This window comes from Micromesistius poutassou (genome assembly GCF_964030765.1).
Source record: "Micromesistius poutassou genome assembly, chromosome: 12".
NCBI lineage: Eukaryota > Metazoa > Chordata > Actinopteri > Gadiformes > Gadidae > Micromesistius > Micromesistius poutassou.
This window is the reverse complement of record NC_140282.1, coordinates 9,244,029-9,270,119: the sequence shown is the minus strand read 5'-3', so window position 1 is coordinate 9,270,119 and position 26,091 is coordinate 9,244,029. Positions and strand designations below refer to the sequence as shown.

The window sequence follows — 26,091 nt, the reverse complement described above, 5'->3', positions numbered from 1 at the left end:
TCCTACCAAGAAGTGTTTATCATGGCAACCCAGAATGTCACCGATTAGCGGCACGTCTGTCTGCGGTGGAGTTCACTGCTCACCGGTCATCAGATACCGGTGTCGATTTTGGGTTTAACGAATGACACAGCATCTCAATATTGAGCTGACGTCCTAATGAGCGTGAACCACATGGAAACAGATCAAACCCAATCATTTTATCAGAAATGTGTGCCGCTCGGTGAGCCGAGTGCGTGGGTGGGAAGGGCTGTGTCAGATTAGATAGCGTGGAGGGGGGGTGTGGGGGGTGGTGCGTAAGGATAATCCGGTCATTGTTCAGCCATCATCTGCAGCCAGGGTCACCTTCAGTCCTGCAGCCATGCTGTAGGATGTCTCTCTCTCTTTCCCATGTCTCAATCTCATTCTCTAACTGACATGTCTCTCTATCATTCTCTCTGTAACTCACACGTCCTTCTCTCTCTCTATCTGATGTCTATATCTCTTTCTATATCCTTCTTTGCCTCTCTCTTACAGAAACTCTTTCTCTCACCCCCGTCTCCTCTCTCTCTCTTCCAATCCCCCCTCTCTCTCTCTCCCCCTCTCTTTCTCTTTCTCATATCTCAATCTCATGCTCTACCTGACCATATCTCTCTGTAATTCTCTCTGTAGCTGACACGTCTCTCTCTCTCTCTCTCTCTCTCTCTCTCTCTCTCTCTCTCTCTCTCTCTCTCTCTCTCTCTCTCTCCCCCCCCCCCCCCCATCTCTCTCTCTCTCACACACACACTACTGCTAACCTCTATGGGGGTAGCTCAGGACATGCTGAGCGGGATGATGGAGGGTCAACATGTTGAGGATTGAGAGCCAGCACCATGCGAGCTCATGGGCGTTCCCTTGTCCTTGTGCTGGTCAGAGAGGCATTATGTATTAGAACTGCAGTGACCATGAGTACAGCATGAGAGAGCCTGAAGGCCAGCATGATGTAAAATGTATCTGCCAATATCTCTATAACTGCGGCTACTAATACCGTAATCAATATATGTCTGACTGTAACTTATTTTGAGAAGTTAGTGTGGCTTAACGTCATAAAAGAGGTTTTGACTTAAAAGTATTCAAGTAACTTGAATGCGATATTAGACTCTTGTCTCAAAACAAAACAATATCAGATTTTAGCTGAAGAGCCTATTACCGTGACTAATGCCAACAACTTTCAAATAAATACATTGTCCAGGCCATAGTACCATTCAATGACCTGTTTTATCCATCATAATGTAACTAGGCAGAGTTAACATAAATCCCAATAACATAAATACCACATTATATATATATATATATATAAATATAATTTTTTGTTACAGGAAAGGATAGATATGTACTGACTTGAACATATTTTGCCTCCCTGAAAGTAGATCTAAACGTGGCACTTTTAAATGAGTAATGAATGACCTCAGTTCATCCTGACCTGAGCACCCTGGATCCATGCCCCTTCCTGTCCTGACATCACGTGCACACAAAGCTTACTCACTACAATGTTGTGGACACAATCAGCCCGTCCAGAGAAAGGCTCTGGTTTGTCCGTTGTTTTTCCATTCAAACTTTGGTGAATGCTTGATAATAATGATGAATGGATAATTATGACTCAAATGAACTGAATGTAAAACTGTGTTCTTTTGTTGTTGTTGGGGGGGGCAATTTTTTCAGGCAAAAGCCCATAAAAGTCCAGGCCAGACAACTGTTTCCCTTCCTTTAAATCACTACTATTCTTGTCATTCATTATATCTTGGTAGACCAGTTGGTTTAAATTCCCCCCAGAAAAACAGGCTTCAATGCAGACAAAAATGAATCTTCCAATCAAAAATTTGCCTCTATATTCCAAGACTTGGACAACTGAGTGTCATACAGATCTAAAACCTCCAACACTCATTTATGATGGATGGATTGGTCCTGTAAACACTTACAAACCAATTAGTCCCACAGACAAGCATCTCCCTCTCAGTGGTCCAGCCCCCCCCCCCCCCCCAGCTCACCCAGAGAGATGCTGCCCAGCATTCCTGGGGGCCCCTTCACTCTCAGATAATTGCTGTTGCATTGTGGGAGAAGGGGGAGAGCGCCTGAGATGAATAAACAAAAGCAAATTAGGGGATGCAAATTAACGCTTGAGTGAAAGTGCTTAATCTATGGTTTCAATAGGTTTGTGGAATAACAGTTGGAACCAATCCAAGCTCAGCTGCCCACACTGACGCACACACGCACACACACACGCACACGCACACACACACACACACACACACACACACACACACACACACACACACACACACACACACACACACACACACCCATGTTAAGATATTTAATTAATCACACAGGCTTATCTTTTCTTAACACATTGCAAAAGCGAGGTTGAATCACACTTAAAAAAAAGTTTTATCCATAGATCACAACTTGCTAGATAGGGGGAAAACTGTGTTTGTAAATGACTCACATAGCTACGAGGTAAAAACATTGACATGCCATGGAAACGCTGTTTAATAATTCGTGACAGTGGCATTGCACGCTATACATTATTCTCTGATCAGTAGCAAATCACTCACACGGGCATATTAAAACTTCTGTCACTTCTGTCACACTTGTTCTGGATTAATTATGTTGGGAAAATAACGGTTGCCACGTAGCCTACTTCCAAAGTAAACTTTTGACATTGAAGGCTTGAATAAATAAAGGATGAAACAAATGTTAACAGTATGACCTCAGAGTTGCACTACGCTTTATCGAGTGACACACCGCTTTTGTTTTCAGATTATTTTTTTATAAAAATAAAAAAACTATCCCCTCACCCATAGGAAAACCTGCCCTCTCCTATAACATCTCCACATACATCACAAAGACCGAGGACACTACAATGCGTATCTGCGTCTTACCTGGGCCCCAAGACAGTGGCAAGACATCACTTCCCATAGACACTCAATGGTAATTCCAAAAGTTCACAGAGCGTCATCAGTTATCAGTCGTAGAGCAAAATGAAGGGGTTGAAGTGGTGTCCGACCGGCCCTGAGGCCATCGCTGTGTGACTGGGTCAACCAGACATCGTCCCACGCTGGCGGAGCTGCACATGCTTGGTTGGAGGGTGAGAGGCAGCAGGTGTGATTTTAGACCTTCGTGTGACTGAAAACACCTAGCTTGATTATGCCTTTAAGCAGATTAGCATAGGTGGATTGCGCTACTGCCAGACGACCAGTGAATTCAGGGAGACACGGTTTGATCTTTCGCGGCGGTTGACTTGTACAACGAAGGCTGTGCATGTGGAGAGCAATACAATCTCAAATCTACAAATAAATCATTGACCCTGAACCCATATATAATCTGTGTCCCGTATACTGGATTATTACATTTCTGTTACTTTCATTTCAATTACTAATCTAACGAGATATGTGTTCGACATTGTACAAGGTAGCCTATTTGTTTGCAATTTAGCAGACACTTTTATCTAAAGCAACCTACAGTACAGTATGGTTGTCTTTAGATGGATATTGGATTGGATGGATAAGAGCAGACCTAGATTCAACAGATTTTTCTCAAGGATGTCTGTAAAACGAAAACCATGGTGCTTGATGCTGGGAACTTTTGGGAGCCAAACACTGGAAGACCATCCTACCCAAAATGAGGACTGATTGATTGTACAGCGATTTAATAGATGTCAAAACAGGTTTTGTTTGAGTTTTTCACTCCATTTTATTTTGGTACTGTACTTAGTAATTACCAAATATATTATACATTCATACAAATTATGAGTATCAACCAAGTTAAAGATTTAAAACATTAATAACATGTTAAAATAATCTCATTTAAAAAATATTTAACGTTTTTGTCAAAGGACCACCTTGAATTGTTGTTTGTTACTTACTTTGTTACATGTTTTATACAAGTTTTGTTGTCTTTATTTAAAAAAAAATACCTTGTTAAGACAGCAAATGTATATCCTTATTAGTTTTGGTTGCATGGTCATTGCGATAGAAAATATAACATTTGAATTAATCTTTTAATTGTGGTTAAATTAAACATAAATAATTAAAAAAAAGACCACGTGTTTACTTCCGGTCTTTCTCTTGACGCCGCCTCAACATCCGGTGCTACATCGTTTCTCTTCCGACTTCTCATTCTTCCCCCAAGTAACGGAGCTAACATGGCAGCCGAAGGCGACGTTGATTTGGACCTGGAGGCCGAGGAGAACTGCACTGGGAAGCCGGTGGAGAAGCCCCGCAAGCATGACAGCGGTGCCGCGGACCTGGAGCGGGTCACGGACTACGCGGAGGAGAAGGAGATCTCCAGCTCGGACCTGGAGACGGTGAGGAGGGGGGCTAGCCTCAGCTAGCGAGCATGTGGTCCTAGCCGGTTTAACGCCGGTGTTCTGCGCATCTCCGCTACCTATCAGATCGTGCCGCCTAGTTGTTCTACGATATTGGTGATTTCAGGGGTAGAGTATGTGCATTTTTACACCACTACACCACGGATCAATATTGTCGGCATACGCATGCGCAGAACCACTAGGTAGCACGATTTGATGGGTAGCATAGATTGGCAGAACACACACACACACACACACACACACCGGCTAGGGAGCTCTGCGGGGCTCGATATGAACTCATGCATGTTAACGTGTTAAACAAATATGTAGTGGTCTTGCTGTGTCTTTTCAGAGGTTTTGATTGACAGCTGTCAGACGTTGCTGTGACTGTGGAACTCTTTCTGACTGTTTCAGGCCATGTCTGTGATTGGCGACAGAAGATCGCGAGAACAGAAAGCCAAACAGGAGAGGTGGGTGGACGTGATTTGGAACAGATGTTGAGATGTGTATATTTGTATGTATATTATATTAGAGCAATAAATGCTGCATCGCCGTTTTTATTACAACCTAAATGTGATTATAGGTAGGTTTAATTAACAAATCAACTGCTAAACGGGAACCCTGGTGCCAGGCTTCATTAATTTAAAATGTTAGACACACACACACACACACGTTAGTTATGTGTCAAGTTATGTTATGAATGCAGACTTTCATGTAATAAATAGACACATGCCGTCCATACAGTGACCTATTATGATGCTCAATTATTTGCTGCTGGTACTATGCTCCATACTTGTATTGTTCTCAAATCAAAGCCAGGTACTAACTCATGCTTTGTCATTTCAGAGAAAGAGAATTGGCCAAAGTCACGATCAAGAGAGAAGATGTAGAACTTATTGTAAGTTCCCAAACACTTCAACACCCTGCAGTATTCGGTTGTGCTCTGCAATGGAATCTGTCATTCATCCATCACTGATTCATCCAATCGTCTTCACACATGGAGGGTGTAGTGCTAAGGACCCATGGAAGTGCTGGGTCACGTGTGAAGTTGTGTGGGTGAGAGGTTCTTGAGAAAGCTGCAAGCAGCCATGCGGGAGGCCAAGCAATCAGCCCGTTCTGAGCACACTCTTCAAAGCGTTTCTGCAGTAGTTATGACAATTAAGACTATGGCGCAAGTGTAGCCAAACATGGCTACTCAAGTCAGGATTTATTTGTAGCCATGTTTCATGGTTCATTTTGAGGGATTGTTTACATTACATTGGTATAGTTATATATACACTCATGTATGTAAGCTTTATCTTGAAGGTGTACTGATTTGGTTCCTATGATTTGTGATGATCCACAGATGTCGGAGATGGAGATTTCCAGGGGCGTGGCGGAGCGCAGTCTCAGGGAACACATGGGGAACGTGGTGGAGGCTCTGGTGGCGCTGACAAACTGAGGATTGGACTGTTATACCTTCATCACATAACCTTCACACCTGACCCATGTTGACCTCGTAAACTGGCCCGACAACTGTTGACATTCTCATCACCAAGCTTTTTTTATTTTAATAAAATGTCCCATTTGGTTAGCCTAGTTTTTTCTTGTTCTTATAATAAGCCAACCAGTGACCATGAATGAATGCGTATCACCCAAATCCAGTCCATTAATGCCGAGCTTAAGGCTCATTTTGAATTTCAGACCAATGGGTCTGATCCACTTATGACTGGACATACTAAAGGTTTCAAGAAACGTTTAAACCCATGACATTATATATACCTGTGCAACAAATCCTGTTACGTGGGCATAAAATGGTTGGGTGAAAAATCTTGCACACTCCAAATAGGCAATAAAATAATTTATATTCTAAAAGCTTCGATCTGAGATTCCTCAATGGATTTTATTAACAATTATATATCAACACCACACTTAAATCAAAATATATTGAAAAAGTGGATATTTGAAGTCAATGCAAGCCAGAACACTGTACAAATTGACATTGGCCCTTGGACAATTTTGAGCACGGATCAAAATGAAAAGTTAAAGAGCCACTAAAAGCACGATTCCTTGGGTATTATCATTCAACTTAAACCAACCATATCTGATAATGGTTTAACCTAAATCTCTTGAGAAATAATCCATACACAAACAGTCAAGATGTCGATAGACTCATCCTCCAACCAGAGTGCAGAAACAAAAAATAAAAAAAATGCTGTTCTGTCGCATCCGAGAAGGACACGATTATAGGGACCAAAATTATCCCTCAAAGTCTTTAGAAATGTGGCCTGGTGAGACGGGCGTCTGTGGCCGTGCGGCTTTACGCCTTCCTCTTCTTCACCGTGGGCTTGTCGAACACGTCCCTCACCCCGGCCGCCTTCTGCTTGAAGAACTTGGTGTTCTGAGCACTCTCCTGGGCCCAGGCCGAGTCGAACGACGTGGTGTCCTGGTCCACCAGATGGGTGTACTTTGTGCGTCCGGATCGGCCAAAGTTTTTGACCTGACGAAGAAAAAAAACAGATATTTCAGCAGCAGTTGTGGATGAGCTACTGGTGCGTCATGTGAACAGCATGCTGAGAGTAAGGGAGAAGGACCATCCCGTTCTGGCACTTAATGTACGCACTTATTTTATGTACGGCCTGGCAATTAAAAATAGTACTTGGCATCATGTAGCATCTTATCCTAGCTATCTTTATTGTGTACGGGGAATGGGTCAACCTAGCAATTGTTAGTGCTTGGCACTTGTTTCTCTGAACATCTTTACTGTACTGTCAGCAATATGTTGTCTTTTCTATTTCTTCTGACAATTGTACTTATTGTAAGGCGCTTTGGATAGAAGCGTCTGCTAAATGCCCTAAATGTAAATGTAGAAGGAGAACATGGGTCTGACCTGCATGACTTTGGGAAGGATGGTTTTGTTGAAGTGGTCCTCCAAAGTAGGAGCGCTGAAGTCTCTCTTGAACACGTCCTGCTCGTCATCCTAGAGGAACATCACATTCAGGTTTAATGTACAGTCACCGCTTGAGCCATTAGCCACAGAAATATTTAGCTATTACCCAAAAGAACAGAAAGACAAAAGGGAACCTGGAATTGAATTCCCTCTTCACTATACCTACAAAGACATTGAAACATATGTGGTCTCGATGAAGAGCCGAAATGCAGTTTACTAGTTCTGCAACTGTACTAGTATATTTACAGAGCAAAAAACACATTTATAATTGCCTACCAGTGCACAATAAAGCACTCACCATGAAGAAGGCTCCCCTGTGGTAATACTTCTGCAGGAACTTGTATTTGCCCTTGGACGCCTTGTTGGTGATGACTTTGCCGCTGTTCCGCAGCTCTGCTCTGCGCTCCTCCTCCGTGAGGTTGTGGAACCTCTCGATCTCCGCCTTGTCCTTCTCCATGCTAGGAGCAAACAAGAGAACACAATGTCAGTACTAGAGCCCCGACTGATATATTGGCTTATCACAGATAAATTGGTATCTGCTTATGTGTTTACGATATGAAATCTTAAGAAATGGAGTAGATTCATTAACGTAACCAACTCTTTATAAATCCTCTACGGTCATGGGTTGCACCTCTAAACAGAGCCCATCCACGTAAACACGCCCTTACAGTTTTACGCCATCAAGGTAATAATCCAGTATCGGTCTTTAGCCAATACTTTCTGGACACTTACCATAGTCTAGCTACAAAATATTAAAACAGTCCTTGACTGCCCGTTCGGGAGAATTGTTAGACATTAGAACACGAATGTTCTCCAGTTACATTTGTGTCGACTTTTAAAATAATGTTGCTCGCTGTATCTCCACTGAACGAATGTCGTCGTCATCATCATCATCATCATCAACCCCTCTGGGACTCACGCTTCTCTGGCCTCGCGGTCCCTCTTGATGCGCTTCAGCTCGCGGACCTTCCAGGACTCGTACTCCTCCTCCTCGTTCTCCCCGTCCGTGTCCAGGGCGTCCAGCGCGGCCAGCGTGCGCCGGTTCTCCTCAAACTCTTTCTTGGCCTCCTCCTCCACGATCTTCAGCGTGTAGCGCCGCCGCTCCTCCACCTGCTTCTTGGCCTCCGCCTCCAGCTCCTTCACCTTCAGCTCCTCCACCTCGCGCTCCACCACCGTCACCCGGTCCTTCCTGTGGCACACGGGAACCAGAGCAGCTCGATTTGATAATGTGTGGAGACGGTTATTTGAGTTGTTCATAAATTATGTAAATAGTAAATGGACTGCATCTATACCGCGCTTTTCTAACCAGTGGCCACTCATAGCGCTGGAGAATATTGCTTAACATTCACCCGTTCATGCACACATTCACACACCGACGGCGGTGTCAACCATGCAAGGCGACAGCCAGCTCGTCGGGAGCAGTCAGGGTGAGGCGTCTCGCTAAGGGACACCGTGACACTCTAGGAGGAGCTAGGAGGAACTGGGGAACTAGCAACCTTCCGGTTACCATTCAACCCAGTCTACCTCCTGAGTCACATGCCGCATGTGGTTTATTTTCTAACTGATCAGCCGGAACACCGTAGCTGGTGGTACAACACCTGCTCCCTTGTCGTTGAACACGGCCGGATTTCACTCACTTCCTTATGAAGACGGGCTTCAGCCGCGGCTCCGCCTCGTCCTCGCTGTCCGTGTATTCCTCGTATTCCGACTCCGACTCGGCCTCCTCCCCCGACTTCCCCTCCTCCTCCACCTCCATGATCTCCATGTCTTCGTTCTTCCGCTCCTCAGCCCTCTGGCGCATCATCTGTCGCCGCCTCTCGATTTCCTGTGTAGGAATCACATCCACAGAGTTGATTCTCACAGAGCAGACAATATTAGTTTTGGCTCAAACACAATTTTTTTTTTTAAGTCATCCGAACCTCATCGTCAACTTCTTCTTCCTCTTCTTCCTCCTCCTCTTCCTCCTCCTCGCTGCTCTCCTCCCGCTCCGGGTGCCAGGTGCCCTCGTCCGAGTCCTCACTGCTCTCGGCGATCAGCTCGGGCTCCGCAATCTGTCTGTGTCTCGCCAGCCTAGAGGAAGACATGAGCCCAAATGAGAAATGGTAATAGCAAGACCAGTGTGTGGTTATCAGATGGTGCCGGTTTTAGAGGGTTCAGTTCGGTTGGTATGAAGCACTGTATTATTTTCCACCAGAGATACTGATGGACAGATGTAAACTATGGCTATTTGACAGTACAGTTGAGACAGGGTCGTTAGAAGAAAAGATGGACATGTGGCAAACTTCCATTTTGCAACGAAAATCATGTTTATTTAATATACTGGTTTATTTTTTATAGATACTGTGCACTGACTTTTTAAAAACCTCCTGCATTTCAGGATGATTCATTGCATTATAAAGCGTAACTATAGTAAACACACATTCTGGATGACTAGTCCAGCTCTAAGCCTGCTTGAGACGGGCGCGACCAACGAGAAAAACGTACCTCTCCTCCACGTCCTCAGACACTCGGTTCAGCAGACGTTTGAGGCGAGGGTCCGACACCTCCTCCTCCTCCAGCTCCGGCTCAGCGTCCTTCCCTTTCTTCACAAACTGGAAGTCCTCTTCCTCCTCGTCCGACGACTCCATCGGAGCGTAGTCGGGACGCTTACCGGAGACATACCGCTTCACCTTCACCTTCTCCATGGAGATCTCACCTGTTGTTGAGTGTAAAGGGAGTCACAATAACATGAGGTTAAAATTAGGAAAACTTAACTATGAGTTAAACTTGAATCAGAGCATCAACGGTGACGTCACTTCGGAGAAGGTAATGGCAACGCGTTAAGAGGAGATGCTCTATTGACAGCAAACAGATTGACATGTGGCATACTTTTTATATTTTGCAACTAATTTGATCTAATTTGATATTTTTGAGGAAAATCGTGTATATTTAATACTCTATTTTATATTTTATATATACTATTTTATATATACTATTTTATATGGGTTGGTATTGATGAAGCTCTGTGTTATACCTAATGATATACTTAATACTTAATGACTGAGTAGTAACTGAACACGCGTTTACACATAAACATTAATATAATATGCATAATAATACAATATCCTCTTGTCCTGTCCCGTCTAAAACGGTCAATGCGACACTACTAGGCCATACTGTTATTGTTGCACCGCTAGCCATGTTGCTAATCTGATAGCAGACATTCTCACCTTTCTCATTGCGGATCGGCACGGCTCCGGCCGTGGACTGGATCGGCGGCAGCTTCATGTTGAGGGCCTCGCGTCCAGACATGGTGGCCCGAGTTAATAGACCAAACAAAACAGAAATAAACACCTAGTCGGCTATATCCTTTACAATCCTCGCTCCTAGATATGAGATCCTCGACGCGACCGGAAGTCTAACCGCTGGGGAGAAGAGCGGACCGGAAGTGATGTGTGTCCGACTGGATCGCTATGTAGTGGTTTCAGTTCCTTTGCAATTACTAAAACTAAAATACTAAACTAATAATGTAAAAATGGAATACTAAAAATAATACATGTTCATGAATGATTCAGAGTTTGTATAAAGCCTTTATTATGGTTTTATCATTCTTATTTACACTGTGTGTACTGTTAAATATGTATTGTTCGTTTATTCTTTTGAAATTACTTCATGTACAACATTTTATTTTTCCACAAATGTTCCAATAGGGATTTTTTCAGAGCTGAATTCCCCTCTGCCTAAAAAGCACTTCAAGTTTCTCTTCAATGGCTGGATGGGTTCCTTTCAGTCCTCTGATCACCAGCGAGCTCCAAAGGAAGTATTCCTGGACTCTCTCCGCAGTCCAACCTGAAAACGCACGAGGCATTTTATCAGTTCAATGACTCATTTACTAAACATAGTGATTTAATTGATCTAAAAACAAAAACAAGTGTCTTGTTAGGAAAACCAATACAAGAATAGTAGAAACAGCACAATAGCAGTAGCAGATAGCAGCAAAACACAATGGACCACAAAACAAAAGGGCCACCTGTAGGTGTGCAGCGATTAAGGTCTCTCAGGTTGTACAGTTTGTCAGCCAGTTTGACCAGTTTGGCCTGGTGACTGCAGTGGGGGGCGTGCTCCACTTGTAGACGTTTCCTCTCGTGTTTGGGGAGGGTCTTGTCGTCTGTCACTTCTTGGACAATGCGAGCCACGGTTGGTCCAAAGGTTAGCTCCAGTTCTGCTATGCTTGTGTCTGTGTCCTCCACAGTATCATGGAGTAGAGCTGCCTGCAATGGGAAAATATACATAAGGGGGTATTGGTTATTTGTTTAAGGAATTTTTAAACCCAATGAGTCAACAGTAATTATGCGATACATGGATCGTTTTTTTTTAATTTGCCTATACAGACTAGACTTCATATATTTAATTTTACAATAAATACTGCCAACTCACTTGCAACGCCTCAATGTCAACAATGCCCCCTTCATGGCTGAGGATTCTTGCAACTCCTTTGGAAAAAAAGGCAGACCACTTTAAGCAGATGGCAGGTCCATATCAACACACAGAAGAACATTTAATAAAAAATTTCATAAGCTGAAAGGCTGACAGCACAGGACCGACCTATGGGATGGTTGATATAAGGGGTTCCTTCTACATCTTTACGCCGTTGACTGCGGTGCTTTTCTGCCGCAAAATTGACCGTTTCCAATAACACAGTCGTACTGGAATTCATCGTGAGCAGCGTGATTTAATTGTCTAGTTCTAAGTCCTTTTTCAGAGTCGATTCTTTGGTGTTTGGTAGTTTCACTTCTCCTCCTCAGCGACTATATCCTAAAGGTGTCCCCCCTGAATCCGTCCGGAGTGAAACACGCTCTTTGAGTACCTAGTTCCATCCGTCCCCACCACGGAAGAAGGTAGCTAGCCTAACCCTGATCAAATTGTGTTGTTTATTATTGACCATATGACATTGTCTTTGAATTTTACCAGTGCATACGTGGCATTATTATTGTTATTTATAAATCGCCTATCATCGTTTTATAAGATGCATGTCTATCATCTATTTGCAGCTGTCAGGTTAGGCAACGTCAGCGCTTAACCTGGGCTGTCAATACATGGTCACTGCCTTTTTATGTCATCGATCTTATTGTTAGACTGTCAGTAAATAAGAAACAACATGCATGTAGCGATCTATTGTCCCCACATGACATTAGAAGAGTTTACGGGTTTACGGGTAAAGGACGGACAGACGGCTGCTTGCCCCCCCTGTCTCTCATCCCCATGGCTCACAGCATCAGACGAGACTCCCCAGAGCTCCCAGACTTCTCTTTGCTCAAGAGACTGGCCAGGGACCAGCTGATCTATCTACTGGAACAGGTGGGTCTGATTTAGCTGAACTGTTGAACTGATTTTGACACATGCTTTAAAATAAATGGTAATGTCACCATTGTCGGGGGCTGCTGGTGGTAATCCCAGCCACTTAACCCTCCACACTGTGGATTGAACTATCATTAGATATTGACTATTGCCAGGAGGACCCAGAAATTTAATTAATCAATAATAAGCTATATATATCACACCTTATGTTAACTATAATATCAGGGTTTTGAGTCATATTTATTTTCTGTAGGCTACACATTGAAGCTTGCATTTCATTTCCTCTGATCTTAATTTAACAGCTACCTGGAAGGAAGGACCTCTTCATTGATGCAGACTTAATGAGCCCTCTTGATCGCATTGCCAATGTCTCTACGCTTAAGGTACATTAACTACCTATGCATTTAGTTAACAGGTTGGTTGTGTGCTTAATCTCATTTCCATTCCTGTTTGTGCTTTGTTCCAAAGCAACATGAAGTGGACAAACTCTACAAAGTTGAACATAAGCCGATTGTGAGCACTTCAGATCAGTAAGTACAGCGCCGTCTTACAGCCCAGCTTGTATTGTAGATACATAGCTGACATTACAATGTGAACTTGTTCAAATCTCTCTTTAGGTTGTGTTTTCTGATACGTCCAAGACTACATTCCGTGAAGTGGATTTGTGGTATGTAAACAATACAATTCTGCAAAAGCCTGGCGTTTCTTTATAAAGGAACACCTAATGGCAATATGGCTGTTATTACACAATTATAATCAATAATTTGAAGTCCCTGCTTTTTTCCTTTTTTTTTTTTTACTAGATGTGGTGAATGCAGACAAAGCTAATGGGAAATTCCGAAGATACAAGTTAATATTTACCCCTCAGAAGGTGAAACCCTATGCCCTATATCCTGCTTACATTGCTAGTGCCTTCTTCCAGATTCCTGAGGCATGAGAAACATTAACACATTTATACTGATTCATTCCAGTTCTATGCATGTGACAACGTATTGGAGGAGCAGGGAATCTTCGGAGGTAGGTAACATCTTGTGTATTGGTGTCTTTGCCTGTTATTCCTAGAATATATCTATCTACAATTTTGTTTCTTTCTCTCAGATGTGACGACTGATGAGTGGGCATTCCATCTCCTCCCATTGGATGACGACATCATCAGCCTGGAACTCCCAGAGTTCTTTCGAGACTATTTCCTGGTATTGATCTCAAACTGTCATATGAATGAAGTATAAATAAGTCTAATGTTTACTTCTGGTATGATAGACAATTTTGCATGCCAAAATATATAGTTTATTAAGATTTATTTAATCCCCACCACCCCATGGATTTCGACAATAATTTAAAATGTTTTTGTTTATGCCACTTTCCACATTCAATTTCAATAATGCAAAGTCCAAAGTACCCACACATGCCTTGTGTGTCAATCCTAGGAAGGGAACCAGCGCTGGGTGCGGACGGCTGGCAGTGCACTGCACCTACTCCACTCCCTCTATGGCCCCTTCTCTAAGGTCTACGGGATTGGCCGCTGTTCCAAGGTGGGATCACTGGTCTCTAATGGTGGCGACACCCATGTGTGAATCTATGTCTTTGAAAACGGCAGTCTCCAACGAGGCTAATGTCACTTTTGTGTGTATGAAATGTGTATGAAAGTCTTGTGTTTTTTATGTTGGATGGCACCAGATGGCGTATGAGTCGTGGCGGGAGCAGGTAGAGGAGGGAGAACAGAAGGGTCGCGATGGGGAGATTGGAAGTGTTTTTCTTATTGATAGAGGTGAGAAGCAGAGATTTCCCTACAATGTGGCAGATGACGGTTTGCCTATTTGGTCTGACTGTTCATTCTTTCCATTCCAGATGTAGACTACGTCACTCCCATGTGTTCCCAGGTGGTCTATGAAGGATTAGTGGATGACATCTTTAAAATCAAATGCGGTACGTAGAACCTCAAGTCACGTGTATCGGTGTTTAGCTTGATGGCTCCCTTTCAGAGTTAGTTTATTCAAGGGTTGAATCTTTTAAGATATTTACATCGTGTTTTTATAGCTCAAAATGAAAGATAAAATAAAACTTGGGAGACTATGGGCAGTTATCAACCAGAAAGTATTCATGTTCAATCGAGTGGACTGTTATTTACTATTAAAAATGATTTATTCTATATTCTATTTATGTTATCACTGCACACTACATTACATTGTATTGCTGTAGATCATGTGCTTTAGTAGAGATTGTTCTCCCTATAAGAACATATATCATTAGTCCCCATCTTGTTTGCGACTGAATGTCAACCCTGTGACTTGAATATTTATTCTGCAGGGTGTGTGGAGTTTGGTCCGGAAGTTACATCCTCTGACAAAAGTTTAAAAGTAATGCTTAACTCACAAGATAAGGTAGGATTTAACAAAGTTCAACTGCAGTATTTGGGAAGAAACATTATTCTTAAAGATTAATACCAAAGTGCCAAGCTAACATTTTTCCCTGTCCAATCTACCTCAGGTGTTCAACCAAATCCGGAATGAGCATTTCTCCAACGTTTTCGGGTTTCTCAGTCAGAAAGCCAGAAATCTTCAGACTGCATACGATGTGGGTGAAGAATGTGCATCATGTGCAGCACATTCTGGAAGCTTCTATTAACCACCAGAGCTCACCAGAGTTAACTAAAAAAAAAATCCTGTGTTCTTAATGTTATCCTTCAGAAAAGAAGTGGTATGGACATACAACAGATAAAGACATTTGTCTCAGAGGAACTCAAAGGCTTAAAACAAGAGCATCGGCTGTTGAGTTTACGTGAGTCTTGCATTGTGATGAGTTGTTTTCATTTTCAAATTGTTACTATTCTTCTTTGAGTAATCAACAACATCATTCATTACAGATATCGGTGCCAGTGAATCAATGATGAAGAAGAAGACAAAGCAGGAATTCCAGGAGCTGTTGAAAACCGAACACTGTAAGATGGCTTCCGTGCACTGGATAAAAAAAACTATGATTTTATATTATTATAAGATGGACGTACAATATTGAAAAAACATTATTAGAGTATAACATAATCCATCCTTGTATATTGAAACAAGTGTCTTTCTCCATAACCGTGACAGCCCTACTGGAGGGGTTTGACATCCGGGAATGTATTACCTTCATAGAGGAGCACATCAACAGACAAGTGAGTCCCAGATACACTCATGCATAGTAGTAACAGCTCAACAGAAAACTCCCGGTATTCATTCATTGTCCTTCCTTCAGTGCTCCATGATAGAGAGCCTGCGACTCCTCTGTCTCCTGTCTCTCACGGAAAACGGTGAGTCTTCTTGACACGCAGCCAACATGCTAATTAAATTCCTCCCAATGCTGCAGTAACAATGACTCCTTGTGTATGGTCATAGGTCTACTCACCAAAGACTACAAATCAATGAAGGCACAATACCTACAGGTAAACCTTAATAAAACATTAACAGTATGGTGATCATAAGGATAATAACCATAGTCGGGTGGAACTTGGTGAATTAATGTTGTTTATTCCTGGTTGGCCTGGACAGAGTTATGGCGTGGACCACCTTCCGACCTTTGCCAACCTGAAGCAGCTGGGGGTTCTGGTGGAGCAGCCAACCGGGGAGACGCTGACCGCCATGGAGAGCAAAGTCGGCAAGCTGGTTAACGACAGAACTGCAGGTGAAACCTAAAATGACACGATGCTGTATCATTCTCCCCTGCTGAAATAATGTTCTTCATAACTCTCAATAATAGTCCATATCAGCGATTCTCTGTTATATTGTCATTCACACACATGTACACATACAGTACACATACAGTATACATTACATTTTTTGGTCTTTTTAGGAAAGCTGACTGACGCCTTTTCTTCTTTGGCGAAGAAGAGCCATTTCCGAGCCTTGAGTAGGAGACTAAACTTGGTAGGTCAATCTGGCCATTCAGTTCAACCCCCATGATGTCTTGATTTGGTTGAAAATGTCAGTCAAACTCTCAAGCCAAACATCCTACTGCTGTGTAACACCTATACCCTTAGTGAAAACATGTACAGCGTGGATTTGTTGCTAAAAAACAATAGTCATTTCTTTAACTTGAGGCTATTCTTTCCCTTTGACCATTTGCTGTAAAGGTGCCCAAATCGGATGAGGAATACGACTTGCGTGTTCCCAAAGACATGGCCTACATCTTCAGCGGTGCTTACATCCCGCTCAGCTGTAAACTCATTGAACAGGTGGGTCCACCGGCCTAACCACTGCTCCACTGCAGTGCATGGGAGTACGGAGGAAATGTGAGCAACAGGCGGGTGAGATTTCACAATGCTCCATTGTGTCTGGTTGTGTCTTTAGGTTTTGGAGCGAGATGGATGGACAGGCTTGGAAGAAGTCACCAGGTTACTCAATGGCCATGAATTTGCAGCCTCAGGTTAGTGGACATAACTTTAGCGATACTATTATTTATTATTATAGAACTATATATCTGTTCCTGGCATACATCGTTGACATGTCTCTACATTTACAATTGAACACAGCGCGTTTAAATGTGTGAATGTCACTGATACCAGAAGATGCTTGTCTCTGTTCAGGCTGCAGTGAGGCGGACGGGAAGGCGAGGAGCGACACTCAGAGGACCATCCTGGTCATGTTCCTCGGGGGGTGCACCTTCTCCGAGATCTCGGCCCTACGGTTCCTTGGCAAAGAGAAAGGTAGAATGGACCACATTTTCAATAATAAAGTGATTTTTGTGATGGTGACATTGATGAGATGGTTGGTTGCACTCCCTTATCAGCCATAATACAGCATTGATTAATCATGTTATTGCTTTAAAATGTGACCGGCAGGAACGAAATCTAATAACACGATGAACTATATATTTTTCTCTTTTCTTTTTAGGCTATAAGTTCATCATTGTTACGACAGCCATCACAAACAGTGCCAGACTCATCGAGGCGTTGTTGGATAACCATGTATGAGTCCTGACAGCTGGACTATTTTAGGACACACTCTGCCATTGCATTGCATCATGGACAGAAACAAGACATTCCTGCTGCTGTAAAGGATGTGAAACACGCGAGACCGCTGGCATTACTGAATGGACTTATTGTTTCTGAGGCGCACTCTTGGATTGATGTAAAAAAAAGGATACTATGAACTGAATGTGAATAAATGTTTTAATATGTTTTATGTCCACGTTATTTACTTGGACTGGTGTCTTCCAAAAAATAAGTATCTTTCCATACCGTTTTAAAATGTTGTGGCGTAAGCATAAAGCTATACACTTCTTCAATCATTCATTTATTTTTTCAAGCATTTATTTTTGCATTGAAGTTGTTCATTCAAAAATACAAAAACGCGTCAGAGATGTTATCGAAACCCCAAATAATTGACTATTTCCATCAGCAAACCACACCCAAAACAATTGGTGACCTCATTTTATACACCAACACTGTAATGAGGGGCGGAGTCTAGGCAGACGTCTGCAGAGCGATACCAACGAGCTGCGCACGCAGCCAAAAGCTAGCCAATGAGAGCGCAGCCTGCGTTCACACGCGTGTTTTGAATCTCAGGGACACTGGGTGGACGTTGCTGCTTCGAGGTTGACGGTTAGCGGACGGCGCTGCGTTAAAGTTTTTGTAGTCTTTGACAACCATTCAAAACCTGGGAATCAACGATGAGAAAGAGGTAACGTTATATAACGCTTACAAGATATAAAGTGATTTAATTTCCAACCATGGTTTTAGTTGTAAACACATTAAACAACGGGGCGTTAGTTCGCACTTGTTAGCCATGCTGAGTTAGCCTAGCTGCATATCGGTGTATTCAGTGCCAAATAAACACAGACTCAAGCAATCATTTGTATATTCAAATATTGGTATATGTAGTTCTCTAAAATCATGAATGAGTCAGGAGATAGTCATGTTTGATGTTGTGATCATGTTTCGGGGTGCCCCTCTGCAGTGAGGTGCTCGCTGCGGAGTCGGTGACCTGCTTGAATAAAGCCCTGCACCACCTGAAGGACATCTGGGAGGAGATCGGCATCTCCGAGGAGCAGAGGCTGCAGAGGACCAATGTCGTCAAGAATCACATCAAGGTGATTGTTCTCTTAAGTCCTTGGGATTCATCGTGGCTGAAATGCACGAAAATGCACATTTCTACTCTGTGTGGTTGTTATATTAGTTCAACTTGATCAACTGTGTTTGTTATTCCTATTGCTTGCTTTTAAGTCGAAACCCACATTGGCCTGTCCATACTATCTGATCTGGGAGTGGTCGTTCAGCATTAACTGCGTTGATTGTTGACACGCCTATCGAAACTTTAACACGCAATGCCAATAAGGCCCTGCAAAGCTGTTTTATAAAAGTTTGTACCAATGCACATCATAGCTAAACATAGAAAATACAATGACATGTTCATGGTGTGATTCATGTATTTTGTGTGTGATATATTTCTGTTAAATTTGCTGGTATTGTTTCCGCCACTATAGAGTTTACTGGATATGATGGTTGCTGAGGAGGAGGCTCTGAAAAAGAGACTTATGGCCAGCATTGAAACATGCCGCAACGAAATGGAAAAACTCTGCTTGGAACTTCAATTACCCAGATTTGAGGTTGGCACAACATAAACATCTCACCAATAAGTTCAGGACTGCTGATGAGAGACCTATTGGCTCATATAGTCAATGGCTGTTAGGTTACAAATAGGTTACAAATAGGTTACAAATCTGACAATCTAAAGTGAACCACTTGTTGGTCCTGGTGTGTTCAGGAAGAGGCCGGCAGCACTATGCTCCAGCAGGAGAAGAACATCCGCACGCGCGTGGAGGTGCTGGTGATGGAGAAGAACCAGCGGATGCAGCAGCTGAAGGCCTTGATGGAGCAGGACCAGGACCTCTGTGACATCCTGTGCTCCATGCCATACGGCGTCGACGAAGACTCTGTCCCCTCCCTGGAACAGCTGGAGAACTTCCGGGAACACGTATCCAGCCAGATGGCTGAGAAGGTGGGAGGAACTCAACTTTGGTTATAATTAACCTTTTATTTATTTTACTTTTTGACAATGTCAAGAAAGATATTGATGGCAGCAATGTTTTCATATCTTGATGGATATCTTTTCAGGGGAGGCGGCACGCTGAGTTTGTGGACATCAAGAGACAGATCATCCTGTGCATGGACGACCTGGATCAGGTTCCTGAGACCAGCTTTGAAAAGGACATTGTGTGCGAGGATGATGAGGCCTTCTGCCTGTCCAGAGACAACATAACCTCTCTCAAGCTGCTCCTCTGTCAGGTGAGAATTTATTATGAGTGCAACGTTTAATAATCCTCTAGAGAGAGAACACTTGGGACATGACCTAGAAATATCTGATCTGCGTTGAAGCAAAGGGTGCTTAGCTTTGCTTAAAGCAAAGGGTGCTTAGCTTTGCATTCTGTCGTTGCCGTGCCGCAGCTGGAGGAGCGCCGGGCTGAGAACGAGGCCCTGTGCGAGGCTCACAGGGAGAGGATCCAGAGGCTGTGGGACCGCCTGCAGGTCTCCCAGGAGGAGCGCGAGGCCTTCTCCCCGCACATGGTCATGTCCAAGAAACGGAATCTGGACGTGGTGAGTGATAAGGCACCAGTGTAGGAATTGCCCCCTTGTGTGTTTTCAAACCCGGCCCGGCTCATGTCATCTCCCTCCCTATCAGCTACAAGCCGAGGCCCAGCGCCTGGAGGAGCTCAAGCTGTTAAACATGCGCAACGTGACCGAAGCCATCCGCTCTGAGATCGCTGTGTTTTGGGCAAAGTGCTTCCTGAGCATGGACCAGCGACAGGAGTTTGTACCATATTACAGAGGTGAGTGGATCCACGTTTGTAGTTCTTGTTACAGCATCATAAATTAGAAGTGTCGGAAGAAATTCTAAACCCGGTCCCTGTGTATTTTTATTTCAGAGGATTTTACTGAGGAGCTGCTGTGTCTCCACGATGCAGAGATCCAGCGACTGAGGCAGCACTATGAAGACCACAAGGTGCTGTTTGAGGGCGTTCACCAGTGGGAAGAGAGCTGGAGACTCTTCCAAGACCTGGAGGTGATTACACTCTTTCAAATATTTCCAGAGAAATGCTGCTCAACCCGTTTCACAGCAATGGCAGAAGTTAGTGTACTCATGTTTAAACACTGTAGCTAGTAAATGCATGTCTTTGCCTTTTTCTTTCCACGCTAATTAATTTAACCATAAGTACTCAATTCTCATTGGTTAACCCTATTAAGTGAGTTTTGTGTTGGAAAATCTCAAAATAATAGTATAAATAATATAGCATTGGGCCCATTCTTGTGCAAGGCTGGAAAAAAGTAACAATGTTTTTTTATATACCATCTGTTTTGTCTTTTCATTCCCAGAAAAAAGCCACAGATCCCACGCGGTTCACAAACCGGGGCGGAAATCTCCTCAAAGAGGAGAAGCAGAGAACCGAGTTGTCCAAAAGTCTCCCCAAGGTAAGGAGACGACGGTCCACGCTCAACAGTGACACCTGACCGTTTGCAATCTGCAGCGGGACACAACCACGGCATTAACCGGCGTGCCTCCGTGTGTGTCCTTTCCCCCCCCCTCCCCCCCACAGCTCGAGAAGAAGCTGACGTCGGAGATTGAGGCGTGGGAGTGCGAGCAGGGCCGAGAGTTCCTGGTGAGCGGGCAGAAGTTCATGCAGTATGTGGAGGAGCAGTGGGAGACGCACCGCGTGGACAAGGAGAACGAGAAACAAGAACGGGTAAATAAATAATAGCACTTTATCCGTGAGACACGATTTCAAGAAGGGGGGAAAATGAACACTCTGCCGGGGACGTGGAAATGCAAGCAACCGTAACTCCCGTTTAACGTTCCACAGCAACTGAAGAAGAGCAAGCAGATGGAGGAGGACATGCTGTACGGTACCGCGGTACGCACGCCCACCAAGAGACGCTTGCTCGGCACCCCGACAGCCAACAAAACCCGGAAGGTGAGGCCGCTGTGTGTTTTTTTTATTTTATTTTTTTTATACGCATTCCCTGGCTTTGAGTAGTCAGAATCGGGGGAGAGACCTACATGTGTTAAGACTAACAGGTTAGTGAGAGGTTAATGGGCTGTCGTGATGTCATTAACCCACGCCGCTATTAACATTTGAATGTGTTTTCCAGTTTAATGCTACCTCCAGCCTCTCCAGCACCACCTCTAACAGCACGACGCGCTCCGTCTACGGTGTCTCCACCTGTCGCTCACCGGCTATGTCCCGCCCTCCGCTGTCAGCCAATAAGGTACGCTTCCCGCGAAGGTCGACAGTGCATTTTCACATCAACGCTTTTTATCGACGAGGGGTCAAGTGAGACGTTCTTGTCGATGCTCGTTTTGTAATGGAAACAAACCATGTCTTTAGTCTGTTCTTTTTTTTATGGATTCTTCACTGAAATGCACTAATGAATTCTATGTGCTTGTGTCTGACACTCTCTATCTCTCTCTGTCTCTGTCTGCTTGTGTCTGATCATCTCTCTCCCTCTCCCTGTATACTTGTGTTTGATCATCTCTCTCTCCATGCACACGTCAGAACCTGGCACCGCGAACCCCAGGCCGCAGCAAACCCCCCCACGCTGGGCCTCAGCGGTGGAACCGGGAGAACGTAATGCAGGTCAAGGCGTCGCCTGTGAGCGGTGCGTTGATGACCCCCGCTAGTCCACAGCGTAACACCAGCATAACCTCTGTTGCCAGCACTTATTCAGACTTTGTGGTAATTGTCTTTTTTTTTCCCACTACAACGGTTTTGGAATGCCCATCCAGCAGTGTACACTGTTATATTGTGTCCCTGATGCAAAGCAATGAGGGGTTCTGATTGGCTCTAGATTGAATCTACACATACATAGTTGGCGTCTCAGTAGTGTATTTGGTGTTATACGGTGTACTAATGTACATTTATGTTTTAGAAGGACTTGGTCAACCCTGAATCTGTTCAGGCAAGGTGTGTGCGCCTTTCTAGCCACCAGTGTGATGCCAACTCTAAACCTAAATACTTTGCATGGCATTAATCGAATCTGCCAAAAGCTTGCATTTCTCTTAAGTAGATTTGGTCTCTGTGGATATATTGTTTGATGCTTTTTTTCTTCCTTGCAGTTTTTAATCCACTTAACCACTAACTGACCCTTACCACATACCTGTAGATAGATATGGCACTGTTTTAATGGCAAACAAAAAACACTTCTCACTGGCTTGTGCTGATTCTTTCTTTCCTCCGTTATACATGGTAATATATTTTTGTTTGTCTTTCCACAGAGAGACCTCTCCAAGACCGCTAACTCCAGGGGTGAGCAAGACGTCATAAACTCTACTGTCTCCCGCCTCTGACCGTCCTCCAGATTGAGATTGAACTAATGTCCATTCCTATCAGTCGCTGAACAACCTTTTCACTCTCATTTTCTGAATGAAGTTAATTAAGTAAACCCTAATCTTGGTGCAAAGATGTAAAACTTCTGTCAAATTTTCACAAATCCCTAGTCAACATCATCACATGGAATCGTTGCAGAGTTCTATATTCATTCTTTCGTTGTGGGTTTTGCCTATATACTACCGAAAAATCATCTACATTATCACTGCCCTAGTGTGGGAAATGATTCTATTGTACCTTTTTAATTAACACTATTTTAGCTAGGAGTTGCAGATTAGTAGGTATGACAGGTGTATCTAAACACTGTTTTGTTTCTTATCAAGCATACATTTGAAGGATGGGAAGGGTGGGCTCATGAACTCCTTTTTTAATATGCAATTGAGGGTCACAGGCCAAATATTTTGTATTTTTGCACTTTTATATATTGCATAGTTTAGTTCTATGTCCAATAATGCTATTTTGCATTCACATGTTCCTAAAGTTTTATATATATATGTTATATATGTATGTATCTATGTATGTGTGCATTCACATACTGCTGTAAATATTGTGACTTGTATTTGCTTCTGCCTGTCATTTTAACAAGCTACTGTTCTAATGTGTAGGGTTATATAAAACAGCTTGTGAAGTGTGGGATTTGTATGTATTGGTTTTTTGTAACTAGGAATTGTAAAGAAATAGACAAAGAATGTAATTCTTCAATTAAATAAAAGGTGTTGCTGTTAGTGTAAATTTAGCATTACTGAAATGCCAGCTAGTCTGAACTTGAGTGTTGATCAAGTTCTACATATTTATAATTAATGATGACAATGACAACCTATCGACTAATTAGTTTCTGTTCATTTCAATGACTACTTCTATATCCGTTGCTCCTTGTTTGTTGTATTGTTTTAAAATAGGGATTTAATTTGTTCAAAGATTCAATCCATAAACCTAATGCTTTTTACACTATTTAAAAAAATATTTTCTGACAAATTAAGTCGCTTTGAATAAATTTGACTGCTAAATGACCTAAAGATAAAAATATATATATGAATTGACTAATCTATGTAATTTCAAACTTGTTTGGGTTTGGGCTGAACTTGCTTGAAACATGAACTGGTCTTGTCCACCTGTGGGGGCAGCAATTCCCCTACGCACAATTTTGAGAAAACGAAGAAGAAAGCCGGATGTCATGTTAGGTTGGTTATCTTTCCACTGTACACAACATGTCAACTACAACTCAATGAATGTAGGAATCAAAGCATCACATGTATCCTAAAATAACGTGTGCATCCAGAACTTCATGACTCAGTTTTAGCGACAATTGTTCTTACACCTATCACCATGTCTGGAGCGCTGGCCAGGCTGCTGTTTTACCCCACCTTAGCCTACAATGTGGTCATGGAGAAGGTGTCCTCTAGGCACTGGTTCACCCGGGTGGACCAGACCGTCATACTGGGAGCCCTGCCATTCAAGTCAATGACAAAAGAGGTAAACTATGCTGTATAATATATCTAAACACGTTGCATTGTACAGTTAAATAATATACATAAGTACATTATCACATATAATGTACTAATATAATGGTCTCTGATGAATGTCACTGGTTTCTAGCCAGTATCTTTCCTTTTAATAACTGTTTTTATTTTGTTTCTCTAGTTGGTCCAAAACGAAAATGTGAGAGGGGTCATCACCATGAACGAAGAATATGAAACTAAATACTTCTGCAACTCTGCTGAGGTGAGTGCATGAGGATGTAAATGTAATCCCAGTAAGTCCATAAATCCAGTCCATTTAACGCGAGGTCCTCTGCCTGTAGGAGTGGCGGGCCGCGGGGGTGGAGCAGCTGAGGCTGAGCACCGTGGACCTGACGGGGGTACCCAGCCTGGAGAACCTCCACAGGGGCGTGGAGTTTGTCATGCGCCACCGAGAGGAGGGCAGCAGCGTGTACGTCCACTGTAAGGCCGGGCGCTGCCGCAGCGCCACGGTGGTCGCTGCCTACCTCATACGGGTCAGTGACGCGCACTGTAGGAGCTGATTCACAACATTGGTTCACAACATCAAAGAGCACTCCCACTGCTACACTGAACCGTTTGAGTTGACTTGTGTGTTTTTTAGTACATTGAAATGTGTGGGGTCTTTCACTGTTTCCTGACCACATCGTTGATTGGGTTAATATTTGGTATTTCTAGCTGCTGAATGATTCTGTTTCTTACTTAAACCAAACCATCACATTAAAACCATAGCCACCGTACTATATAATTCTATGTTAGTGTATTACATTTACATTTAGGGAATTTAGCAGACACTTTTATCCGAAAGCGACTTACAGTACATTTGTCAGAAGAGGAAGAAACAATATATATCCCCGTCAGAACGGTAAGCATGTTCATAGAACCAAGTGCAAAGCACTAACAATCGCTAGGTTAACCCAGTATCCCTGTATACACCAAAGATAGCTGGGATAAGATGCTACGCAATGCTAAGTACGATGAGCATTAGTCCTCAAGTGTAAGCACGTACAACATACAATAAGCGTACACTATTACTCTATCCAATGTGTTTTATCCCTTTTGATAAGAGTTCTGTCGACGTAATCCCAACAGCTCCACTGCTGGACCCCGGAGGAGGCCCACCGCGCGCTGCTCACTCTCCGGCCCCACGTCCTGATCCACTCGGCCCAGCAGGCCGCGCTCAGGGCGTACCGCCAGCAGGTGTGTGAGGACTCCAGCTGAGTGGCTCCAGGACCACAGGAGATACAGATTCCTAGTAGATATAATTGTACATTTTCATCTGCTTTATTTTGTTTTTTTTACATTGTAAAATGTTCTTAAAATGTGCGTCCAAAACAATATTGTATTTTTCATATAAGGTATCGTTGAAACTTGCCAATTCAGAAAATAAATAATTTCTAAAGCTTGTCATTCTCATTATTGTGTACCCGTCAAACTTCACTCAATGTATCAAGATGGGTTTTCAACATATTGGGAGTTACACGCCATACAACAAACAGCATATTTGTAACTCTTGTGTACCTTTCACTGGCAAAACTAAACATGTATGAAACATTGGAGGGAACAAACTGAACATACTTGCAGGAATGTAGTTTTTATTTTATTTTTACCATGGGTAAAACATTTGACCCATTTTACCCTTTAACAGTATGTAC

At 43.1% G+C, this 26,091-nt stretch overlaps 6 protein-coding genes across 7 annotated transcripts; 4 read left to right on the top strand and 2 right to left on the bottom strand.

Moving 5' to 3' along the window:
- Positions 1–4,127: 4,127 nt before the first annotated feature.
- Positions 4,128–6,180, top strand: hypk (huntingtin interacting protein K). The gene is made up of 4 exons (XM_084476683.1): positions 4,128–4,321; positions 4,736–4,791; positions 5,168–5,219; positions 5,667–6,180. The coding sequence occupies exons 1-4, from the start codon at positions 4,160–4,162 to the stop codon at positions 5,760–5,762; spliced, it is 366 nt and encodes a 121-aa protein (XP_084332809.1). The 5' UTR covers positions 4,128–4,159; the 3' UTR covers positions 5,763–6,180.
- A 4-nt stretch (positions 6,181–6,184) lies between these two features.
- On the bottom strand, positions 6,185–10,639 carry mfap1 (microfibril associated protein 1). Its single transcript, XM_084476682.1, has 8 exons — positions 10,460–10,639; positions 9,735–9,945; positions 9,170–9,320; positions 8,888–9,075; positions 8,170–8,439; positions 7,549–7,708; positions 7,191–7,280; positions 6,185–6,800 (listed from the first exon to the last, which is right to left on the bottom strand). The coding sequence occupies exons 1-8, from the start codon at positions 10,539–10,541 to the stop codon at positions 6,621–6,623; spliced, it is 1,332 nt and encodes a 443-aa protein (XP_084332808.1). The 5' UTR covers positions 10,542–10,639; the 3' UTR covers positions 6,185–6,620.
- Positions 10,640–10,805: 166 nt separating this feature from the next.
- Positions 10,806–12,049, bottom strand: hddc3 (HD domain containing 3). The gene is made up of 4 exons (XM_084476495.1): positions 11,835–12,049; positions 11,667–11,722; positions 11,260–11,500; positions 10,806–11,078 (listed from the first exon to the last, which is right to left on the bottom strand). The coding sequence occupies exons 1-4, from the start codon at positions 11,944–11,946 to the stop codon at positions 10,948–10,950; spliced, it is 540 nt and encodes a 179-aa protein (XP_084332621.1). The 5' UTR covers positions 11,947–12,049; the 3' UTR covers positions 10,806–10,947.
- Positions 12,050–12,338: 289 nt separating this feature from the next.
- On the top strand, positions 12,339–17,716 carry vps33b (VPS33B late endosome and lysosome associated). Its single transcript, XM_084476291.1, has 23 exons — positions 12,339–12,587; positions 12,890–12,970; positions 13,056–13,117; positions 13,205–13,254; positions 13,391–13,458; positions 13,559–13,604; positions 13,686–13,780; positions 14,015–14,119; positions 14,265–14,355; positions 14,436–14,513; positions 14,895–14,968; positions 15,075–15,161; positions 15,275–15,365; positions 15,451–15,525; positions 15,674–15,738; positions 15,819–15,873; positions 15,959–16,005; positions 16,112–16,244; positions 16,413–16,486; positions 16,693–16,794; positions 16,910–16,985; positions 17,146–17,265; positions 17,453–17,716. Exons 1-23 carry the CDS (start codon positions 12,492–12,494, stop codon positions 17,530–17,532), a joined length of 1,851 nt encoding a protein of 616 aa, XP_084332417.1. The 5' UTR covers positions 12,339–12,491; the 3' UTR covers positions 17,533–17,716.
- A 409-nt stretch (positions 17,717–18,125) lies between these two features.
- Positions 18,126–23,672, top strand: prc1b (protein regulator of cytokinesis 1b). 2 transcript variants are annotated; one of them, XM_084475777.1, is made up of 14 exons: positions 18,126–18,241; positions 18,518–18,650; positions 19,044–19,166; positions 19,325–19,558; positions 19,675–19,845; positions 20,005–20,154; positions 20,240–20,387; positions 20,484–20,620; positions 20,932–21,027; positions 21,153–21,299; positions 21,417–21,527; positions 21,706–21,822; positions 22,110–22,212; positions 22,829–23,672. In XM_084475777.1, the coding sequence occupies exons 1-14, from the start codon at positions 18,231–18,233 to the stop codon at positions 22,849–22,851; spliced, it is 1,704 nt and encodes a 567-aa protein (XP_084331903.1). In that variant the 5' UTR covers positions 18,126–18,230; the 3' UTR covers positions 22,852–23,672. The 2 variants fall into 2 exon arrangements, with proteins under 2 accessions (XP_084331903.1, XP_084331902.1); XM_084475776.1 differs by having other exon boundaries at positions 22,110–22,289.
- A 440-nt stretch (positions 23,673–24,112) lies between these two features.
- Positions 24,113–25,806, top strand: ptpmt1 (protein tyrosine phosphatase mitochondrial 1). Its single transcript, XM_084475967.1, has 4 exons — positions 24,113–24,413; positions 24,582–24,662; positions 24,742–24,933; positions 25,529–25,806. Exons 1-4 carry the CDS (start codon positions 24,267–24,269, stop codon positions 25,655–25,657), a joined length of 549 nt encoding a protein of 182 aa, XP_084332093.1. The 5' UTR covers positions 24,113–24,266; the 3' UTR covers positions 25,658–25,806.
- The last annotated feature ends 285 nt before the right edge of the window (positions 25,807–26,091 follow it).